Source organism: Balearica regulorum, chromosome 14 (genome assembly GCF_011004875.1).
Source record: "Balearica regulorum gibbericeps isolate bBalReg1 chromosome 14, bBalReg1.pri, whole genome shotgun sequence".
NCBI classification, from domain to species: Eukaryota; Metazoa; Chordata; class Aves; order Gruiformes; family Gruidae; genus Balearica; species Balearica regulorum.
Window position 1 is genome coordinate 15,166,930 of NC_046197.1, and position 22,374 is coordinate 15,189,303.

General features: G+C 60.8%; 2 protein-coding genes across 6 annotated transcripts in view; both read left to right on the plus strand.

The window, feature by feature from the left end:
• Window positions 1–95: 95 nt before the first annotated feature.
• ARSI (arylsulfatase family member I) overlaps window positions 96–22,374 on the plus strand; it is a 99,364-nt gene continuing 77,085 nt past the window's right edge. Inside the window, exons 1-3 of one of the 3 annotated variants that reach the window (XR_012837800.1) lie at window positions 96–1,222; window positions 2,376–5,084; window positions 5,161–6,350. Coding sequence is in view for 1 of the 3 variants with exons in the window: in XM_010298992.2 (XP_010297294.1) it covers window positions 903–1,222; window positions 2,376–3,777 (1,722 nt within the window). In the remaining 2 variants the exon portion in view is untranslated. Of the gene's footprint in view, window positions 1,223–2,375; window positions 6,351–22,374 lie in introns of those variants that run through there. The other 2 variants (XR_012837801.1, XM_010298992.2) reach the window with 2 other exon arrangements.
• The window catches only part of CAMK2A (calcium/calmodulin dependent protein kinase II alpha), a 34,587-nt gene continuing 22,917 nt past the window's right edge, over window positions 10,705–22,374 (plus strand). The window contains exons 1-3 of one of the 3 annotated variants that reach the window (XM_075767010.1): window positions 10,705–10,953; window positions 16,681–16,775; window positions 21,242–21,301. In XM_075767010.1, coding sequence (XP_075623125.1) covers window positions 10,892–10,953; window positions 16,681–16,775; window positions 21,242–21,301 — 217 coding nt within the window. In that variant the 5' untranslated portion in view covers window positions 10,705–10,891. The remainder of the gene's footprint in view (window positions 10,954–16,680; window positions 16,776–21,241; window positions 21,302–22,374) is intronic. The other 2 variants (XM_075767009.1, XM_075767011.1) reach the window with 2 other exon arrangements.

Here is a 22,374-nt window from a genome sequence, read left to right on the forward strand (position 1 = left end):
CCCAGGATTTATTTGGATGGTGATTCTGGAAGTGCAGGCAGCTGGCCCCAGTAATCCATCCCCGGGACCCAGCCCTCCCCGGCTGGATGCTGCGGGGGCTTCAGCTGAGCATCCCACCGGGACCCTTGCCCATGTGTCACACGTCTCGGGGCAAGCGGGGAGAGAAGCGTCAGCAGCTCGGGGAATGCCACGCTTAGGACCCTGCACGCTCTGGGGCTTCCCAGCTTTTTCCTGGAGCTGCTGAGCTGGGAGGGGCCGAGCCTGCGGCTCCCCATAAACCTGGCGGCTTAGCCCACGTCCCGGGCAGATGTTGGGACTCTCTGCCTGGGAGCAGAGGGTGGGAAAAGGAGAGGAGGAGAGCTCAGCACCTCTGGGCTTGAACTTTAGCACCCTCTTCCGCAGGAGTTTAAAGAAAAGGATCATCGTATCCCAAGCGAGCCATCCGGACATCCAGGCAGGCGCAGGGCTGGAGCGGAGGAGAAGCCAGCTACTTCCTCCGGAGAGGTTTTTATGGGGTTCTTTGTAAAGAAAGAACACCGGTGAGAAAACACCAAGAAGCTAGGGAGTGTTTCTAGCGGTGGGGACGCTTAGTGAGTGGCTCTGGGGCTGCTGTTAATCACTGCGAGGAGCCCGTCCTGCCGTGCAGATGTGTGTGATTGGAGCGGCGCGAGGGTTATTTTCTTTTGACTGAAGGCAACCCAGCCCCGGCGGATTAAGCCCTTTGTGTGTGCGCGAGTGTGCCTTCATGGGAGCTGCTCCCGCAAAACCGGCTGCAGGGGTTTCGGGGACCATCCCCTAGGTCGAGGGGCTCTCCCAGAGGAGGGGGAGACCTCCTGTTTCTGTGGCTCTGAGACGATGCCGGGACAGTAGCTCCCTTCGCAGGCAGCGCAGCGTGCTCCGGGATGGCCGTCTATGCTCTCACGGGCTTTTCGCTCGTCAGCCTGCTCAGCTTTGGCTATTTATCCTGGGACTGGATGAAGCCCAGTTTGGTGGCCGACGTAGCCACAGACCCCGTGGAGAAATCGCTGCCTCCTGCCTTTGCCAGGCCACCCCACATCGTCTTTATTCTGACTGACGACCAGGGCTACCACGACGTCGGGTATCATGGCTCAGATATCCAGACACCAACGCTGGACAGGCTGGCAGCGGAGGGCGTTAAGCTGGAGAACTACTACATCCAACCCATCTGCACCCCGTCCCGGAGCCAGCTGATAACCGGCAGGTAAGCCAGCCCCGGCTCACACCCCACTCATGTCCCCCCTCCTGTCCCTTCCTTAGCTCTGTGGGGCTTAACCCCAGCTTGCCGCTAGACAGACGCCCCTGTGCAGTGGCAGATGATGGAGATCCTCCGGAGAAAGGCATCTTGCTGGCTCTCTCCACAAGGCTCCCTGGGTAAACCGTTGAGTGTTTGCATGGGATAAGTAACGGCACACGGCAAGGCCAAACATGCAGATGCCGTTGGGTAACGGACGTCACTTTGGGAGAGTCTGGTCTCTGGCCACGAGGTCCCTCGGTGCCAGGCAAGGAGCTGTGTCCCCAGGCAGTCCTGCGCTGCTGTCACTCTGGCCCTTGGGGATTTGCTGCTGGGCGGTGGGGCTGAAGGATCGTTCTCTGCTGCAGCCACGAGCTCTCCCTTGGACCATGCTTTTCCTGCTTGCGCGTTCAGTGCTGCACTGGCCAGGGCAGGCTGGATGCTGGTCCATCACCCTTTTCCGTGGCGGCACAGTCAGGTCTCCCCTGATCCTGGGCCCTTCTGCCTCCTGGGACAGATGGGGCTTTCCCTGGAGCAGAGCTGGGAGGTCAGCACTCACTGTAGGAGCCAGATTCCATCAGATTATCTCCTGCTGAGCAGTGGTGCCTATGGATGTGGTTACCTACTGCCTGGGGGTGGTGGAGCCCACCAGGGTCCAAGCAAAGGCCTCTCTTCTCTCCTGATGGCTCTAGAGGGGTCCCAAGCATCTCCGGGGTGTGCAAAGCGGGGGAGGACGGGAGCATGGGCACCCAGGTGGGGCACTGCAAACCCACAGGGATTGCTACACAACTCTTGCTTGTGCTGCCCAGCCCCAGCAGAGCCCAGCCAGCTCCCCGGGCTGGCAGCAGCAGGGATGACTGCTGGTGGCATCCTGGGAGAGCAGCCCAGCGTGCTTTTCAGATGTCTGCTGAGCTCCTCTCTTTCTGGGTTTTTTTTGGGTTTTTTTTTAATCTACTTTTGGTATTTTTGGATGGATGAGTTTCTCCCTGTCTCTGGCATGGAGCTTGCTCCATGGGGTTGGGCTGCGTGCAATTGGGGTCTCCAGTATGTAAAGCACCACCACATCCCCCCACCCAGTGTTGCTCCCCATCACCATTGATTCCTCCTGGCTCTTCCCGGGCAGGTACCAGATCCACACAGGGCTGCAGCACTCCATCATCCGCCCTCGGCAGCCCAACTGCCTGCCCCTCGACCAGGTCACCCTGCCCCAGAAGCTGCAGGAAGCTGGCTATTCCACACACATGGTGGGCAAGTGGCACCTTGGCTTCTACAAGAAGGAGTGCCTGCCCACCCGCCGGGGCTTCGACACCTTCCTGGGCTCCCTGACGGGCAATGTGGACTACTACACCTATGACAACTGTGATGGGCCGGGCGTCTGCGGCTACGACCTACACGAAGGGGAGGATGTGGCTTGGGACCAGAGCGGGAAGTACTCCACCTTCCTCTACACCCAGCGTGTCAGCAAGATCCTGGCGTCCCACAGCCCCAAAGAGCCCATCTTCATCTACGTGGCCTTCCAAGCGGTCCACACGCCTCTGCAGTCGCCCAAGGAGTACATCTACCGCTACCGCTCCATGGGCAACGTTGCTCGCCGCAAGTACGCCGCCATGGTGACGTGCATGGACGAGGCAGTGAAGAACATCACCTGGGCCCTCAAGAAGTATGGTTATTATGACAACAGTGTGATCGTGTTCTCCACCGACAATGGCGGGCAGACCTTCTCTGGGGGAAGCAACTGGCCGCTACGGGGCCGCAAAGGGACGTACTGGGAAGGGGGAGTCCGTGGCATCGGTTTTGTCCACAGTCCCCTGATCAAGCGCAAGCGCCGGACCAGCTGGGCGCTGGTTCACATCACAGACTGGTACCCGACTCTGGTCAGCCTGGCCAGGGGCAACCTGAGCAACGTCCCAGGCCTGGATGGCTACAATGTCTGGCCTGCCATCAGCGAGGGCAAGGAGTCACCGCGAACTGAAATCCTGCACAACATCGACCCCCTGTACAACCATGCCAAGTACGGCTCCTTGGAGGACGGCTTTGGCATCTGGAACACGGCCGTGCAAGCCTCCATCCGGGTTGGGGAGTGGAAACTCCTCACCGGTGACCCGGGGTACAGTGACTGGATCCCCCCACAGACCCTGACCAACTTCCCAGGGAGCTGGTGGAACCTGGAGCGTCTCACTGATGGCCTAAGAAAGTCCGTGTGGCTCTTCAACATCACTGCCGACCCCTACGAGCGCTACGACCTCTCGGACCAGCGCCCAGATGTGGTCAGGACCCTCCTGATGAGGTTGGTGCACTACAACCGGACGGCCATCCCGGTGCGGTACCCCGCAGAGAACCCTCGGGCTCACCCGGACTTCAATGGCGGTGCCTGGGGACCTTGGGCCAGCGAGGAGGACGGGGATGAGTGGGAAGGCGGCGGGGAGCCCCTGAAGAATAGGAACAAGAAGAAGAAGTGCAAGATCTGCAAGCTGCGCTCCTTCTTCCGCAAGCTGAACACCAGGCTCATGTCCAACCGCATCTGATGGGAGACTCCTCCAGCATCGACCCAGCCTGGCCAGGATGGAGCTCTGGATGGCAGTGCCATGGGGTGGGAGCAAGGGAGAGGGACGGATGGGGAGGTGGCCAGCACCCCCTTGCTCTCCCTTGCTCCATCCAGGGTTCACCCCAAAATACCTCTTCTCTCTGGCTGGACCAGTGGCCACAGGGAGGTGGTCCCAGTGGGCGATGTGGGCTCAGCCGTGTTGCCTGCCGGTGGTGTACAAGTCTGCTGAGCTGGGCTGGCTGTGCAGAGCCCCTTCCAGAGAGACACCTGGTTCTCAAGGACTCTGCAGGCAATCGCAAGCTTTAAGTTTTGGCCATGGCAATGGCAGGAGGAATTGTGGGACCCTGGGTGGCAATGCAGAGGGGCTGGCCGGCCTCAGTGGCTCTGCCTGCAGGTTGTCCCTCATCGTTTCTCTGTATATACGTGCTCCTGACTGCGTGCTGCTCGGCCATTGCCTTGTTTGCTCTTGCTCTGGGAACTCGAGGGCCTCCCCCAAACCCAAGACCACGTCATTTCCCTATCATACTTCTTTGTGGAAGGATGGATTCCTGACCATGGACGTCAGACCTGAGGCCGCCATGGCTGGACTTAGCCTTGCTGCTACAGGGATCTCACGTGTGGCCATGGCCTCTCCGCTCTGCTGGCTTGGGGAGCCGGGGGCAGGCCAGTGAGAGGCTATGGCCCACTGAGACGTGGCTGGTTGCTCTCAGAAGACAGATGGTTCTCCACAGCCCCACATTTGTCCCAAGCTCTGCTGGACTTCACGTGGATCAGCCACCCAGCAGACCCTTTCATCCACAGTTCTGCCTGGCCAGACCCCGCAGCTGCATGGCTGTCAGCACCTATATGTTCCTCCCCATGCATCCAACCAGCCAACCACCCCAGCTGCCCCTTCCCAGTGCTGGGGCTGTCCCTGTCCCCATGTCCCCGCTGCTGAACGTGGGGCAGAAGGAAGATCTCAAGAAGGTCTCTGCAGAGGTTGATGTGCTGCTCTGTAGCTGCAGGACTTCGAAGCCGTGGGGGGGGACAGGGATGACTCCCACCTGCCAGCACCGTACCACGTCCCCTCGCCGCAGATGGGCACCGCTCTCCCAGCAGCACATGCGCTGGGGGGGGGGGAAACACCTCCCCATCATCCGCCTGCCGTGGGGAGCCAGCCCGTGCGATTGCTGGGGGCCAGGCAGCTCGGGAGCGGGGCAGCCAGCAAAGCGCCGTGCCCCCGCGCCTTCGGCGGGGTGCGAGCGTGCGTACGTGTGCTCGGAGGAGAGCTGGCGAGGATGAAAGAGGGTAAATAGCTTTAAAAGCGTTTTGGATGCATGGTGCATTTCCATTTACACAATGTGTTTTACATTTCTCCCCACAGGTTTCTCTTGGTGCAGCGCGTGTAGGCGAAGGCCCTGCTGTGAATTTTGAAAATAGTTATTTTTGTCTCTGGAAAATGAGGCCCGTTAGGACTTGTCAGCTCTTGGATGAGCAGTGTGGGCTTTTTTTTTTTTCCCTTTTTTTCCCCCCCTCTCTCTCCCTCTTGCAAAATAACATTCATTTAAAATCTGTCATTGAAAGATGTGACAATTGGCAGCGTGCATGCTGAATACCTTTCAGTGCGCTTTAAGCCCTGTGTGTGAGAGAGGGACGGGGATGGGAAGAGAATGCAATGACACGTTTGTATTTTTTTTTTTTCTTCTTACTCTTCGCTGGATTATTTGGGGGAATTGGGATTTTCTATAGAAACAAAGAAAAAAAAAAAAAAGCTGACAGCAAGGCAGAATAGAGGAGGCCTCTTGTTGTAGAGATGGGAAGGAGTTTGCAAAGCCAGAGCGTGGCAGTGTGTGTGTCGGTCCCAGCTGCTCTGCGCACACCCATCACCGTGCCGTCCCGTCGGCCCCCAGCATCCCTACAGACACGTCCCCTGCAGTGGCATCGAGGACAGGTTTCAGAGGGGGACTCAGCCTCCATCAGCCCCATCTCCATCCCCTCAGTATGTCGCTCCGTGGGGACCAGGACCCGCAGCATCACCGAGGCGAGCCCTGGGAAGATGCTGCACATCCTCGAACTACCTCAACCGGCCAGCCTGGTCCCCCGGGACACGCACCCCCTGTGCCCGTCGGCAGCGGGGCTGCGGCACCAGCTGCCATTTGACAAAGCTAACGAGTTGCTGACATAAAGCAATGCTTTGCTGAAGAAGAGGAGGCTGTTGCAGGCTGAGCCGGAGCCAGAGGAGGGCAGGGGGTGATGGCTGGGGGGGGCTTGGGGACGAGCCGTGGCAAAGGGGGAAGCGGTGCTGGAGGGAGCGGGAGAGGGAGGATGGCCGTGGGGTGGCGACAAGGCTCGGGAAATGGCTTTCATTTCCATATTTATATAAACACATCCAAGTTTAGTCCTTTTTTTTTTTTTTTTTCTTCAAAAATGGAAATTTCCATGAAAACATGTTCGATTTTTCTCCCTTCAGTTTTACTAATATCCCCTTGAAAACGTTCATCTGGTCTTGCTTCATGTCCAGTTCTGATCTGCTGGGCCAATGCTGGGTTCGCACAGTCAGCCTAGCTGTAGCATTGGGTCTGCCTTCTTTTTTTTTTTTTTTCTTTTTTTTAATTAAAAAAAGTTGCATTCTGAATTTTTACGAAAAAGAAACAGTTGAAGGAAAGTCTCAGTCCCCCAAAAGAAAAAGGAAAAGTAGGCAGGAGCATTTCTGGGTGCTTGGAGAGCCCAGAGCCACCAGCCCAAGAACAGCAGTTGTCCTTCACCGTGTTTCCAGTCCCGCTGTATCTGAACGTTGGGGTGGGAGGGGGCAGGCAGTGGCCGCTGGATGCGGTCCCCATTCTACCACTGCTCGTTAATGGTCTTTGTGGGGAAAAAATGCAGCAATGTGCCAAAATCCCGTGTTTTCACGCAGTTCAGGCTCCTCAGGAGTGCCTGTGCGCTCTGGCTGCCAAGGGGTTAATGCAGCCGGAGAGATGGTGCTGAGCTGGTGGCGGAGCTCCCTGCCCGACCGGGGTGCAGCACCCAGGACGTGTGTTCACACGACAGGCTGAGCGCTCCCCTCCTTCCCAGCCGCCCTTCAAAGAGCTGTGTGAGCCCCAGGCTGCTCCAAACCCCAGGCAGGAGTTGGGTGCAGGATGGGGCCCTGCGGATGGGGTGGGCAGGGAGATGCGTCTGGGACCATCGGGGCTCTGGAGCAGGAGGAGGCAAGAGCGGGGTGGGATGAAGGGGTTGCGTCTGCCTCTCCTCCGCAGGGATGGACCGGCTGCTGGAGACCACCCTGTCTGCTGGAGGGAGTCGGGATGGGGATGAGGATGGTAGAGTTGGGATGGGATGGAGATGGGGAGGGGGATAGGATGAGGGTGGGGATGGGATGGGACACACAGGATTAGGTGTACCTGGGAGCGTCTCCAGCCCACAGGGAGAGGGAAGGGAAGGAGCCCAGCGGCAGGAAAGGGGCTGGACATCTCAGCAAACCGCCATGGTGGGAGGGTGGCAGGGCATCCTGGGCACCTCGTGCCAGGGAGAGGGTGCCCCGGACTCACGGCCGTATCTCATGCCAGGCAGTCGCGTCCTTTCCCCTTCCAGGGGTCTGAGGATGTGTGGTTTACAGAGGTTTCTCCCACCGCAGAGCCAGCACGTGATGGCCCCAGGGAGCCGCACGGCACCTGCCGGGGGTCTCCATGATCTACGGCCACCTCTGCAGGAGGGTCCCTGCCCATGGACCCTGGTGTCAGGGAGAGGGTGGCTCTGGGAACACCCTGATGTCCGGGAGAGCGTGGCCCTGGGGATACCCCGTCCCAGACAAAAGCAGTTTCTGTGTGGCCGCAGGAGCGAGCGCTGGGGCCCGCAGGGACAGGGCACGTTTGCAAACACAACCCTCAATGTAAATCAGCTCTTCTCACTATGGTATTTATAATCCTTATCTAAAAATAACCCCAAATTCAGCTTCCCAGAGGACAGTAACTGAGCATCCCCCAGACCCCAGCTTGCGTGTGAAACTGTCCCAGTAATTTTGGGATCTCTGCAATATGCGATTCACAGCCCCGTTGGTTTTGCATGGGAGGCATTGGTGCAAGCTCCCTGAGGCCCGTGCAAGCCCCGTCCCCTGGGAGGAGGGGGGACCTGCTGCAGCCCACCAGGGACGCGCTTGGTCCTTCCTGAGCCCCGAGGGGCAGCTGCCCATCTGGTGTGTTTGGGATTTGGCATCAGACCTCAGGTGCCTGTCCTGGGTCAGTCCCATGCTGGGATGCAGACACTAAATATCTGCAGGTAGAGCTGGAGGAGGCGTGGGGAGAGCAGGAGGCATTTCTGGAGAGGGAGCCTGGTGATGGAGAGGAGCTGCTGGGGATGAAGGTCTCCATCAGGCGGCCAGACCCAAGCACAGCAGCAGGAGAGCAGCTTGGCTCTCCAAAGCCCCACAGGACCAAGTCTTGGGGTGGCCGGGAGCAGAGACATCGACCGAGGAGAGACATCTGAAGAGGATCCTGAGGCCTCTGGGAGAGGACTGGGACTGCTCCCATTCCCTGGGAGTTGGTGGGAGACCCCCCAGCCCAGAGGGCAAAGGTCCCACACAAAGCTCCTGCTCCCCTTGCGTTCTGCCCAGGCACCGGGGAGCTGAGCCACACAGCGGATCCTGCTTGGGAAAATATCATCGGCAAAGCACCCAGAACTGACACCCCCTCACCCTCAGAGAGGGAAAAATGCTGAGGAAAAGGGGAAAAAAACTGAATAGAGGGGAGGGCAGGAAGGGAGAAACCCTTCCTGGAGAGCTGCGTCTCTGCCAGGCAGGAGAAACCCAGGGACGGAGGCAGGGACCCCATGGGGGGCTTTGCCGTCGCCCCCTGCCCCGGGTTCGGGGTTCAGGCTGTGGGGGTCAGGGGTGCAGCGGGGGCCCTGGGGGAAGGAAGGGACGGATCCCTCCTCCTGGCTACGGGAGCACGCAGAGTCACGCATGTGGGGCTGAACACGTGTGCCAGCGTGGGGGTGGGCGCGGGAAGGAGGGGCAGGTCACACTGCAGCGCCCACGGGGACACGTACGTTAGTGCAGGTGGGAGCGAAGTGGGGGCACGAAGCTGCCCACAGGCGTCCACGGGTCCCCGACTCGGGGGGCTCTTCCTCTTGCCCTTTGGCTCTGAGGGGCGGCTGGGGGCTGGCCTCAAAAAGCTGGAGGAGGAGAGCACTCCCCCGAGCATCCGCTGCACCGGCCCCCGTGGCAGCCCCCGCCTCCCGGCACAGCCCCGGGGGGTAGCGAATGAAGCCCCCTTTTTGCGTGGGAGTGGGAGGGAGGAGACGTGCACGGGCAGGGAGGTGTTTGGGGGGGACCATCATAGCCCCAGGGCACAGATCGTGTACGTGCATCGCCCTCACCCCAGGCGAGGGTGCCCGGTGTGCTCTGCCCACGCGGTGGCATGGCCAGGGTGGGTCCAGAGGCCACCAGACCTCGGGGACCGTGGCCCTGTCCCCTTGCCCGCGGCTGCAAATCGGGTCCCTGCCCTGCTACCAGGGCTGCAGGGTCCCCTCCAGCTGGGCCACGTGGGAGCGGGAGGCTGGATGTGGGGATGCAGGGTGGGGATGAAGGTGGGTAATGGTGCAATTAATGGAAAAGCCATTAGACCTTTCTCCTCCTCCCCCTCTTCTTCCTCACTCCGCCACTTGCTGTCCTCCTCCACTTCCACCTCCTTTCTTCTCTCCCTCTCTCCGCTCCTCCTTCTCTCTCTCCTCTCAAAGATTTCTCCCTATTTTTGTCTGGTTAGAGCCTTTTCTTTTCCTTTTAACCCTTCCATGGCAGCCTGAAAGGGAACTCAATCCATCTCAGCTGCCAAAGGCAATGCCGTCCCAGCTGGCGGTGGGAGCCCCTTCTCCTGGGGGCTCCTTCTGCTGCAAAATTATCCAGAAACGGGACAAAGGCTTAGAAGAAATCTCTGCTGGGGAGGGTGAGAAGGTGCGAAGGTGCAAGAGGTGGTGTAGATGGAGGAGGGGGTGCTGAGTCCCCCTGGGTGCTGCCAGGGGTGCTGGCAGCAAGGTGGGCTCAGAGGGAAACCTCTCCCCTGAGGTCTTGGACCTCATTATTCCACTTTTATTGCCCTTTTTGTGCTTTCTTATGTTAAATGCAGCAGAGAGGCAACTCAGCAGCAAAAACCCCAAGGAGGAGGGGGGCAGACCTTTCTCCTACCCCCACTCTGAAATCCGCTCCCTTTCCACCCCAGTTTGGGCACCGCAGGCAAACAACAGCCCAGGACACGATGTTTTTGCTTCCCTGCCAAGCCACTCACCCCACAATGGGGAGGACCCTCAGGACGTGCCCCTCTGGCAGCCCCGGACCCGTGGGGGGAGCTGGCAGGCAAAGTGGGGAGCGGGGAGCAGCTCCCAGGCACAGCCAGCCCTCCCCTGCAGAGTGATTTGGGCCAGCCCCCCCCGGGGAGCCCGGCTGATGACGGGCCAGTCTGGGGACCTGGGGACCTGCCATGGTTTCTCCAGCTTCTCCTGACACACTTCTGCTCCATCTGCTCCCACCCGCCCCGACCTGCCCCAGCATGTCCCCTGGCCCGTAGCCCCCCAGACCCCGGAGGGACACCACTGAGGGCACCAGCAGGGCCTGTATTTTTTTTGGGGGGGGGGGAACGGGGAAAGCAGTTGCCGGGGCGACAGCATCCTCCTGCAACATGGAAACCCTGGTTTCCATGGAAACCCTTTTTGCCCCAATTATTCTACCACTACCACGTCCTTTAATTTGCCTTTAATATTTGCATTTTAGAATTCCCCCCCCCCGGCAGCAGCCAGGTGACCCCCAGGCAGCCCCCAGGGCTGGGTCCCCAGCAGGGCCCTGGTCCCCACGGGCGGGCAGCGGGTTTGGGAAGCAGTTGCCCTGGCAACAGAAACAGGGCGTTTCTGGCAGCGGTGGTCGCCATGGGGACGGGGATGCTGACGAAGGCTTGTGAGGCTGAGAAGACAAATTGCCCTCATCATTATCTCCGGGCTTGTCAATCAAACATATTCCCTTATTTACCTCGGCGAGGAGAGAGCCCCGGGAGCACACGGAGCGGGAGGGAGCGAGAGGAGAGCTGCTTGCCCCAAACTCCTCACCGGGGAGGGAGCATTTCCAGCCCCTCGGGATGGCCACCATCACCTGCAATCGCTTCACCGAGGAGTACCAGCTCTTTGAGGAACTGGGCAAGTAAGTTGGAGATGGGGCTGGGGTGCTCGGAGCTGTGCCCCGTCTGGGGAAGAGCCTCAGCGGCACTGGGAATGGCCGGAGCCGGGGGGAAAGGAGCTGGGTATGGAGCAAACACACCGGGGAGCGGTGGGGGGGACTCAGGTTAGGATGGGGACTGCCAGCCCCAGCCCTGCCCACTCTGTCCCTTCCTGAGTTCGGGTATCTGCTGATGGGTGCTCGGCTGGGGGCTCGGAGCACCCCAGGGGGCTGGAGCTGCCTGGGGAGGGGGCGGCTGCCCCTCTTATGGAAAAGCCGCTCCTGAAAGAGAGTGCTGCTGGCTCCCCGGGGAACTTCTCCAGCCGGGAGGAGGGACGGGACAGCCCAGGAGGAAAGCCGGAGTGGTGGGCGCCCCTCACATTTCTTTAGGGAATTTCTATGTGTGGATTCACCGGGGCTTGGCTCATCCTGCAGGAGACCCAGCCTGCCTGGCAGCCCCTGGGGCATCCCACCGGCTCTTGGACAGACCGGGGGTGTCTCCCACCCCTGCCCCTGTCCCAGCGCGAGCGGTGCCCGGGGGAGCCACAGCCCTGCCTGACCCGGCTCTCCTGCCAGGGAGGGCTCAGCTCGGCAGGTCCGGGTGTCATCGCATGTGCCTGGATCAGGGTGCATGTGTGTGTGCCTGTGTGTGCAAACAGAACTGCCCGTGCGCCGTGAGGTGATCCTGGGGGTTACTGAGCACCCTGGGGTGGAGCAGGGGAGTTCAGGTCCTCCATGCAGGGCAGAGGGATGCTCCGTGTCTCACCGGGCGTGTGGCTGTAAAACGGGTGCCAAAGTGAGCAGGCATGTGCCTGTGTTTTGGTTTCTGTGCTTTTTTTTGGAGCTGGCATGTAAATCTGGGGCGTGCGGCCGCGTTGCGCTCAGAGAAGCTCGGCATGGTGGTGGGCTCGTGGTGCCGGTACCAGCTGGCTGGTGCCGGTGCTTCAGATGGGCAGCTGTGTCCACCCGTAGGCACGGGCGCTTGCTCCAGCCCTGCATTCCCCGGGCGCAGGGCAGCCTGCACCGAAATGTGCGCCCACACGCGTGGGTGGGTGTGCAAAACGGGGGCGAGGGAGAAAGGAGAGGACAAAGATGGAGAAATTGAGAGGCTGAAACAGGCGAGGACTTTGTGCCGGGCTGAACGCCGCTAATATTCCCCAGCCAAATCGGGGGAGCAGGTTGCTGCTACAAAGTGCAGCTCCTCGGAGGAGAGCGGACCCTGGGTCCCAGGACATGCACGTCCATCCCCTTGGCATTGGGGTGGCTGCGAGGGGCTGGCGGGGAGCAGTGGGTCAGGGAGCAGGTCCCTGCAGCGGGTCAGTCCCAGCCGGTGTGGCAGGCGGGGGGACGGGCACCCGTTTGGGCGCTGGTGGCAAGGTGGGGTTTGGGACCTGCTTTTTCCAGAGGTTTCTCGGCTTTTCTGGGCTCTGAGGCTCTGCGGTGGTGGCAGGGGGTGGGCAGGGGGTGGGCAGGAGAGGCAGCGGCTGCTGGGTGCCTGCGGGGAGGCTGCTGGGCCCTGGCTGGGCAGACGGCTGCGGGGATGTGGAGGGGAGCTTGCAGGCCAGGCACGATGGGGCAGGACCAGGAGGGATCCCGGAGGCGTTTGGGGTGTGATGCTTTGCTAGTTGGGTGCCAACACGGAGGGCTGAGCACCCAGACCCAGGAGCTGCCCGCACTGCCTGGCACCACGGTGTAAAAACCACCTCGACAGATGCATTTTAACACGTTCACAAATAAAAGGAGCAAAGCTGGAGCAGGGGCTTGCCAGCCCCCCGCCAGCATCGCCCCTGGCCAGCCCGGCCCACCCAACCTCCCAGGGTGATGCAGGGTCGGCACGGCTCGGCCGGTGGCTTGGGACAGCGTCCCCAGCTCGGAGCATCCCACAGCTTTCCCCTCTGCTCCGGGGGGCAGGTACCACCGCAGCACCGATGCGTGTTCTCGAGTTAGGGGCTTCACTGGGCTGGTCATGGCACCGTGGAGCTGGCTGGGGATTTTCCACCGGGATGGTTTCCAGCGCATCCTGGCACATTCAAAAATCAGCGGTTTCCCATGGGGAAATTTCCACTTCATGGGCTTAGAGAGGGAAACCAGGACGAAGAGCCGCACTTGTGCTCTGCTGCGGCAGCCGCTCATGGTGGGAAGCGGCGTTCCTCCTCCGGCAAGATGCTCCCGGTGCCGGTCGGGGTGGGGGCGTCCCGGCAGGGGTGAGGCAGGGTGGGCAGCACGGCTCTCCCCCAGCCAGATCCCAAAGGGGAGCAATGTCCTGCAGAGGCTCGGAGCAGGAAGGCTCCATCTTGAGTATGGTGTCCCCAAGGGACTGGGACAGTCTGCTGGGGGGGACACGGGGTGTCCCCGAGCCTGGCTGGCAGGAGGGGAGGTGCTGGGTGCCAGGCTGCTGCACCCACCATGCTCCTTTGCCATCTCCTTGGCTGTCACCCATCCTGACACCGAGGCAAGCTGGGGGTTTAAGATGCCACACACCTAATGGCAGCACCACCACGGGGCTTCATGGGGGGGGCAGAACTGGGGAGAGGGGTCTGCAGAGCCTGCCCCATGGGGTATGAGCCCTTGGTGCATCCCTGCACCTCCCAGGCACGGGGAGAGCGTCTGTACCGAGCGGGGGACACGGAGCTGGGGAAAACCTGCTCCCACGGCAGCCCCGGCAAAGCTGAGCAAGTGAGGGGCTGCTCTGACCCCCCCCCACACTTGCAGGAGGGGATGGGGTGAGGGTGGGGGGCAGCATGGAGGGGAATGGGGAGAGTATTCTGCCCACGGCCCCCGGAGTAGGACAAACACGAAGTGCAGCTCCATCGGCGCCTCCGAATCCGCCCCCGCGGCAGGTTCAGGGAGAGGCTGGAGACAATTACTGTGCCGAGTGGTAGGATCAGCCCCTCCGCTCCCAGAGCTGCAGGAGAAGGGTTTTATTAAAAAGGAGAAAAAAAAATATGGAGGAACAAAAAATCCCCAGCCCACACTCTTCTCTCTAGAAAGGAGATAAAATGCCTCGGAGGAGGAGGAGGTGTTGAAGAGAGGGAGGGTGGCAGCAGCGCAGCCCGGCGCTGGCAGGGAAGGTGTGAAAAAGGGAGAAGCGGAGCATCCCGGTGGCAGAGCCACTGCTGGGGCTGGCGGGGGGAGGATGTGGGGACAAGGCATGGGGTCATCCCTGCCCCGGGGGACCAAGGGATGTGGGCTGCAGGGCTGGGACCCAGCAGTGCCAGGGCTCAGGGCTGGAGGGACAGGGCTGGCTGCTAGGCTGCGGGTCCAGTGTCACCCTGAAATGGCAGCCGTTGGAGGGGACACGGACACGGTCCCTGCGCATGGGACATGCTGTGTCATCTGGGATGAATGCCTCATCTACGAGCCAGGCAGAGACGGAGGTGCCCGGCTGCCACCAGGAATGGGGTGGTCCCTATCCGAACAGCCAGCACCCCGGGAGGGAAGGGACCCACGGCACTGCCTGTGGCCGAGGAACAGGACACGTCTCCTTCCAAAGGGGTTTCTTGCACCAAGATGGGGCTCAGCTCCCTGCCTGGCCCCCCCCCGTGCTGCCTGCACTGCCCTGCGAGCCCCCGGCGCAGGGGGATTGCCTGCGTTCATGGGGGAGATACTGGATACATACGGAGCCAAGGGGGTTTTTTTCCCCCAGGCTGGGAAGATCCCACATGGGGCTGGGAAGCACAGGAGCAGCCTGACACGGGGAGCAGAGCCCAGCTGCTGTGAAATGCCCAGCAGGGTCAAACACCCAGTATGGGGGGTCCCAGCCAGCGCAGACCCCCTGAAGGACCTGACCGGGACTGGGACGGGGCTATGGAGAGCGTGCTGTACCCCTGGGTGTCCTGCACCTGCACCCAGCACCTCGTGTCCCTGCCGCCCTCCGGGCTCTTTCTGTTAAAAAGGTCCAGAGGAGCCAAAACCCACTAATGCAGCCAGGAGTGTGAAACCCTGCGCTCTGTCGGTGCAGCGCATCCTGTCCCCGGCTGCCGCATCCTGCTTCCCATGGCTGCCCCTTCCCCGCTGTTCCGTTCAGCTTGAATAAATGGATGAGCGAGCGGCTGTGGGCAGTGGGACCAGGAGTGGCCGGGGTCCCCAGCCTCTGGGGGGGTCCGGGACACCTGTGTCCCTTCAAGCCCACATCAGGTCCTGCAGCAAAACCCTGTGGCTTGGGTAGAACCCCCGAGCTGGGGCGGTGAGCATGGGGGCTTCTCTGCTTGCTGCACTCACTCCTGCAGGCTTTCCTGGCACTGCAAAAGCAGCGCGTGTCTTCAGGAAAATAAAGAAGAAATTTGGGTGGCAGGGACCCTCAGGAGCCCCCAAAGCCCAGGCAGTGCAGGGTTCCTGGCGGGATGGGGAGAGCAGCACCGTGGGGTGGCAATGGCTCCAATCTCCCCCACCCACACAAGCCGGATATGAAACATTTCTGTCCCCCTTTTCCAATTAATTCCCCCCAGACTACAGGGGTTGTTAATAGCAGGGCTCTTCCAGCAGCCAGGATTAAATGGCAGGATGGGGAGGCTGGGAAGCACCGCGATGCTGTTCTCCCGGCTCCTGCCTGGCACGTGCCGTGAGCGATGCTCTGCGCGGCGGTGTTGGGCGCGTGGGCTGCCGGCTCCACCGGGGCTCCAGCCCCATCCCTCCGCACCCCGCCGCTTGCATGTTCTCCTAAAGATCACATGCAAACCCAAATTGCCTGTCTCCACCCGCCCCCACCGGTAAAATCAATTATCCGCTGCCGCTCGCCAGCCTGCGGCCTTTTATTCCTCGGCAGGGAGCGGGAGCGGGGCGACGGGGAGCGGGGGGAAGGTGGGGCGGGAGGTGGGATTGCTTTTGATAGTTGTTATTTTAGCATTTGGAAGGGTTTGGCAGGAAAGGGAACCTGGTACAAAGGTTGTGCTCAGCAGGGTTGGAACGTGTGTGTGTGTGTGCGTGTGTGCAATGCCGCAGCTCCCAGCATCGTGCCAGCGCGCTTTCAGAGCAACAAGCTGGCAAGGCTGGGAGTGCGGGGTACACGGGCTTCTTTGGAGGGTCCCAAGCACCCGTGCTCATTTGCCTGCAAGGCCCCAGGAGACCCCCCGCACGTTGGCTCACACGTGTGCAAGCCGCAGCATCGTCAGTCCCCATCCTGCTTGGCTCCGGTGGTCCTTGCTCACAGGCTCCTCTGGGCTGGCCCCGCTCTGTGACAGTTTTGCAGTTGAGGGGACCTTGCACCACTCACCTGCACCCACGGCTGGTGCTCACACCCGCTTCTGCAAAGTGCTGCTGTGATTGCAAGGTCTAGAGCATGCAGAGACACACACGCAGACTGAAGAGAAGTGGCCGAGCGCTGCGTGGCAGCTGCAGCCATCCTGGTGTCCCTCGGGAGCTGATACCCCTGGTACATCACTGCCCCTCTCTCCGGGGGGATAGGCAGGGCAGAGCCTGGGAGGGAGCGGAGGAAAGGCACACGATGCCAGGGGTGTCCCAGGGGAGCACGGAGAGACGAATCCTGCATTCATCCTCAGGTCTACCTGTGCCTGCCCCCATCATCCCCGAAGAACAGGGGTGCAGGGAAGTTCACTGAGAGCTCTCTGTGTTTCCTCCAAGCCCCTTCCCCAGCCAGCACCCATCCCAATCCCCGTTCCTGTCCCCACCCCCCGTGCCCGTGCCCGTGGGGTTAGGGCTGAGCCGTGCCATTGCCTGTGCCAAGCCTCTCCCTCCGGCATCTTGTCTTCCCAGGGGCGCTTTCTCCATCGTCCGAAGATGCGTGAAGGTGTTGGCAGGACAAGAGTACGCAGCCAAGATCATCAACACCAAGAAGCTGTCTGCTCGAGGTAGGTGTTGGGGGTGTTTTCGGGGAGGCGAGAGGCGAACAGGATTTGCAGAGCAGGGAATTTGTCCCTGGGATGATGCCTTTGATGTGCTGCAAGGCGCAGGGGTGTTTGATGTGCAGTGGGAGACCCCCTTATCCCACCCTGTCTCCACTGCACTACACACTGAGCTCCTTGATGGATGGGGTGAACATCTAGGGGAGACGTTTTGGTGGCTGCTCCCTGCATCCCGTCCGATCGCAGGGACGCACCAGCAGCTCGGCTGTACCAGGGCTCTGGGGTCTCCCGGACCCCAACCTGCCTGGGTAGACATAGGACCCCACTTCTCTCCCTGAGATCCTACCACCACCCTGCATGCCATGTCATGGCAAAATCATGGTTACAGCCTTGCTGCAAGTTGAACTGCTGCTGGCCTCGGGCACTGGGTAGCACAGTTATTTTGGGAGCATCACCTCCCGGAGCGGGCCCCCGCTGACCCACTCGTCCCCACTCTCAGGGGCTTTGGGTTTCCTTATGCACATAAGGTGTGTAAGGCAGTCGCTGGTGATTACACCAGTGAAACGGGAAGGTCCTCCAGGTGGGGGATTGATTTCATTTCTGTCTGGAGCTGGGCCCTCACCCCTCGCTGCCATCTAATTAACCGCTCCGGTGGAGCACGCTGGCTACTTTGCTGCTGGAAGAGGCGCTGGCGGATCTGTCCTGGCTGCTCCTCGGGGCAAGGCTGAGCTGAGCTGGCACAGAAAAGCTTCAGCCAACCCTTGCCCTGAGGCAGAGACCCCTCTGCGCCCCTGGGATCTGGCAGAGGAGCTGTGAGGAGGAGGATGGAGAGGGTGGGATAGCAGCTGCCGTGTCCCTGGCTCTGGCTCCTCCTGGCTGGGTGCACTGGGGAGCGCGGGATGGGTGCGGGGGGCGAGCGCCCTGCTGGGATGGTTTAATTAACTCCCTCCCTCAGTTTCTCTCCCTGGTGCCACTGCTCACCTCTGAAGGCAAAAATGAAATGCAGAATTCAGTGACAAACTTCTTTCTGACCTCAAATTAAATGAGTGCAATCTCCCTCCCACAGCACTGCCGAAGTGGCACAGTGCTGACACCGAGCTCTGCCAGCTGCCCCCCTCTTTGGGGATGCAGACCATCCTCTTCCTCCAAGGCCGAAGGCTCCCAGCCCTGGGCAGCCGGCCGGGCTCCGGGCAGGGTGTGCGGTGCTGGCGTCCATGCTCGGCTCCTGCCTGCGCACCCCAGCTGGCAGCAGGACGGGCAGCAAACGCCTCCCAGTTTGCAGGGCTGCATGGAGGAGCAGATTGAGCCGCCTTTCCTCTGCTCCCTCCTGCCTCCGCTCGCCTGCTCCAGCAGTTTGTCCCTCTCCATCCTCTTCTCTTGAACCGCCCCCCCTCCCGCTATTTCTGCAGTGCTGGCACGGGGGGACGGTCCCCCCCAGGCTGGGAGCAATCCCCAGAGGGACACATCCCTACGGGGACATGCCACCGCTGCGTCACATGCGCAGGGCAGGTGTGCAGGGAGGAGAGGGGTCAGGGGAAAGGTGAGACGAGCTGCAAAACATCCCCATGATGTCTTCAGAGGTCCTCCCAGCTGCCAACATGGGGAGCCAGCAGAAGAGAAACTGGAGTTGTTGGAGGAGAAAAGGGTTTTGGGTCCAGGCAGCAGCTGGATTTGTGGAGCAGGAGAAGGGATGTGGCCGTGGCTCGATGCTCCCAGCAGCACTTCGCTGCGTGGTGGATGTGCCATGCTGCGTGGGTGGGAGGATGCTCTGACCTGTGGCAGCTGCCCCCCAAGCTGGGCAGGGTCCCTCTGCCTGAGGGACATCCCTCTGTCCCTTTGTCCTTCTGTCCCCCCGTCCCTCTCCCCCGCTGCTCTGGCAGAGCCATCCTCACGTGCAAAGCCCCTGCAAGCCGTGTCCCAGAGATTTGCACAACTAGGGGGGTCCCCTGCCAGCCTCGTGCAGGGGTTGTATCCACGCGATGCTTGGAGGAAAACGCAGCCCTGGAGCCCCAGCCCTGGGCTGTGCCCCCACACCCAGCCTGTCCTTGCTGTGAATTCCTGGCAGGGAAGTTCTCCCCAAGCAGGACCCACGCAGCCTTGGAAAGAGCAGAGCCCCCGGAGCACACGCTGCCTTCGCTCCCGGGGCGGCCGGTGGCTCGTTGCAGGCAGCTCTTCCCCTTGCATGTCGCAGCTGAGCCCGTGGCACCGGGGGGGAGCGGGGGACCTTTCCTACCAGGGGCTCACACGCTGGGGCATGCCAAGGGGAAGAGCCGGGGTTACCCGGGGCTGCGTCCCCAGGCACTGCAGCCTCGCAGGCATGGCAGCCTCCTCTGCACCCACACGGCTTTGCCCTTTGAAGGCCAGCTGGATGCGTCAGGGTTCGCCTGCTGAGGGCTGCCTGGGGGTCCCTGGGCAGGGGTCCTCAGCCCTCACCCCGGAGGGATAAGCACCTTTCCCAGCCCCTCCTCGGTCCGCTGGGTCCCTGCTCCTGTCCCCTTTGGAAGGACCCCATCTCTGCCCCCCCCTTTAAACTCTTTGATCCGTTTTCCATTTTGCCTGGTTTTCACTGGTCTCCCATCTCCTCCCCGTGCTGTTTGTGATTTATCGAACCCCACCAGCCTCCTGGTGCTCTCCGCTGAGCCGCCTGTGCCGGGCTTTGCTTTCGCAGGCGTTTTAGTGGCGACAGATTGCGAGGGTACAAAGAGGGGGGCAGCGGCTGGGGGTGCCGTACAGCACTGCTGCCGCCGCGGCTCAGCCTGGGAGCTGGACCCGAGCCGGGAGACTCACGGTGGGGCAGGGATGGGGCAGCCTCCTGCCCTGCTCAGGGTCCATGCTCAGCCCTGTGCAGCTGAAGGCTCGGCTGGCAGCACCGCGCAGGCACACGGAGCGGTGCTGGGACCCACTCTGTACTTGGGGTCACATTCACCTCTCTTTCCTGTGATCTCTGGCTTTTTCTAAGCAAACAAAGGAGCTTTACTGGACACCAGTAATGCTGGGCTTCCCCGTGGGTCTTTTGGCCCCAGCCTCCAGATGGGGAAACTGAGGCAGAGAGTGACAATCACGGACTCACCTAATATCACCGTCAGGCAGGAGCAGAAGAGGGGGCAGAAAGCAGCTCCCCTGTTCCCCAGAGAAGTGCTTGCCCCACTGGTCACACTGTCCCTCCATCCCATCCCTGTCCTCCACCCCACAATAGACTTTGGTTGTGAAAAGCAATAGCTTAAACCCCAACCTCTCCCTGTTGCCCTGTCCCACCCTCGGGAGATTGTCCCCCATCGGGGGGAATGCCGTGGGGAGCTGAACGAGGCCACCGAGGCCGTCCCAGCCTTTGGCCCGTGGATCCCAGCACAGGCTGCCAAACTCACCCCCAGCCCTGCGGTGACTCGCTGGTGCGGAGCCCCATGGTCGCTGGACGGGGGATACTGAGCCCTGAGGAAGGCTCCAGCCCCCGCAGGGAAGGGGCTGCGTTGTCTTCACGTCTCAGTGGTCGCAGACACCCAGGTTTGCTTTGATGCAGAGCGAGACTCTGGGGTGTGAACCTGCAAGGTAACAGTGATAGTGCTGAGAGACGAGCAACCCTAATTATATCCTCACTTCTCCGGGCTGCTGGGTTCCTGCTAACATGAAATGCTTCCAGACAAGATACCTCCACGTAGGGTGGCTGGGTCAGGTATAAGGAGGCAGAAAAGTGCAAAGACAAGGAAAAAGAAACAAAATCACATGAAAATTAATTCCGGGCTCCCCCAGGGTGGAGGGTTTTTTGGTTCATCTCGACTCGCTTTGCCCAAAGCTACACTGTCTCCCAGCCCTGAGCCTGGTGAAAGCTGTGGAGAGGGACCTGTGCTGCCTGTTTGGAAATAGGCACCAAAGCAAAGCAGATTTTCAGAGCCAGAGTTTTGCAGTGTAGTAGAGCAAAGACCTGATGTGAAATGGCTGGGGATGGAAATGGGGAGCAGATAGTCCTCTTTCAGCTTGACATCTCTCACTGGTTGGCTCTATCTTTGTTCAAATTGCACCATTCAGGGCCAGAAATGTCCTTGCTGATTGCCTGTGCTTGGCTGAATAAGTGAAAGCGGAGCAGGCGTTGCTGGCAGCGATAACCCAGGCAGCTCCAAGGCTTTTGGGAGGTGATCAGGGCTTATTCAGCAAAAAGAAGGGAGAGAGGAGAGCGAGGGACCATCCAAAGCCCAGGACTGCCCATGGCATCGGTGCCTGAGAGCTTAGCTGGGGGCTGCATCCATAATGGCATACCGTCTATCAGGCCCCAATGCTGAACATGTCCCCAGACCTGTTATTCTTTAGGAAAAAAAAAAAAAAAAAAAAAAGAAAAAGGATGGGTTTGCTCCTTGCCAGCTGCTCTGTCCCCCCCACAGGTTTCCCATGCTGGCAGCTCCTCCAAGAGCACATGGCAGAAGCTGAGCACGGTTTATTCCCTTTACCAGACCCTAATTTAGGGCTGTTGCATCTTTCAGATCACCAGAAGCTGGAACGAGAAGCCCGGATCTGCCGCCTCCTGAAGCACCCCAACATCGGTAAGCGTGCCCTGCTCCCTGCCCCGTGCCAGATGAGGAGCTGGGCAAATCTTCCCGTGCTCCATGCCCAGCTCCGCTCCCCGCCTGCCCTGTACCCCAAGCAGTGCTGGGGGGGTCCCCATCAGTAACTCAGCCCTGCCTGCAGCAGCATGGGGTCTTTGCCCTTCCCTCGCGCTCCAGCCACCATCCCGGAGATGGAGCAGGGGCTCGGCAGCAGCCCACCCTGTCGGTCTGCAGAGCCGTCCCTCTTCTTCCTCGTGGGAGGCAGCATCTTCAATTGGGGTCATGGGAAGAAAGGCCTCCTCTGAGCGCGGGGGGATCGAAGTAGGTCCTACCTAACCCACTTGGCCATTGCTCCCTCAGGGAGAAGCGGGGCCCCAGTAGGCTGCAAGGGACTATTTTTACTCCTCTCCCCCCCCTCCTCGGGTGCTGTATTCCTCTGCATGCTCCAAAAAGCGGTTGCAGCTCCAAGCAGCAGCAGCAGCGCGGGGCGTGTAGGAGGAGCGATGGCGGGGGGAAGCGAAGACTTTCCCACCGACCGTCCATCTGAGAGTAGCCTCCTTCGGAAAAGCTGTTTCAGGAAAACTCCTGAGCCCCTGCAAAAGACAAAAATAGGCCAGAAGGAGAGAGAGAGGGGAGGGGAAAAAACTGCAGTGAAAAAAGCCCAAACCCCAGCCTTGAGAGCGCTGCTGATGCAGGCTGTCGGTCCCTGGGGATGGTCCGGCAGTGGGAGCGCAGTGCCCGGTGCTGTGGCTCTGGGGATGAACCCCCTTTCCCCTCCCTGGCACCCCAGGATGTGCCCACCCCGGTGGGTCCCTACAGCTTTTGGAAAAGCATTTAGGGGTAGGACAGGAGCTCTGCAGCTCTCTCCCAGATCCCACAGCCAGGAGCTGGGAGGTTTCCCCTTTGGCTGAGCTCCTCCCTGGCCCCCTCACTGCTCCTGGTGACCTGGATCCGTCCCTCCGCAGGAACCGCTGCAGCAGATCCAGGGAGCTGGACCTGGGGCCACCAGCACCAGCCACGCAGCTCCCGCTCCATAAATATTTAAGTTCGCAAAAAAGCCTGTCAGCTTC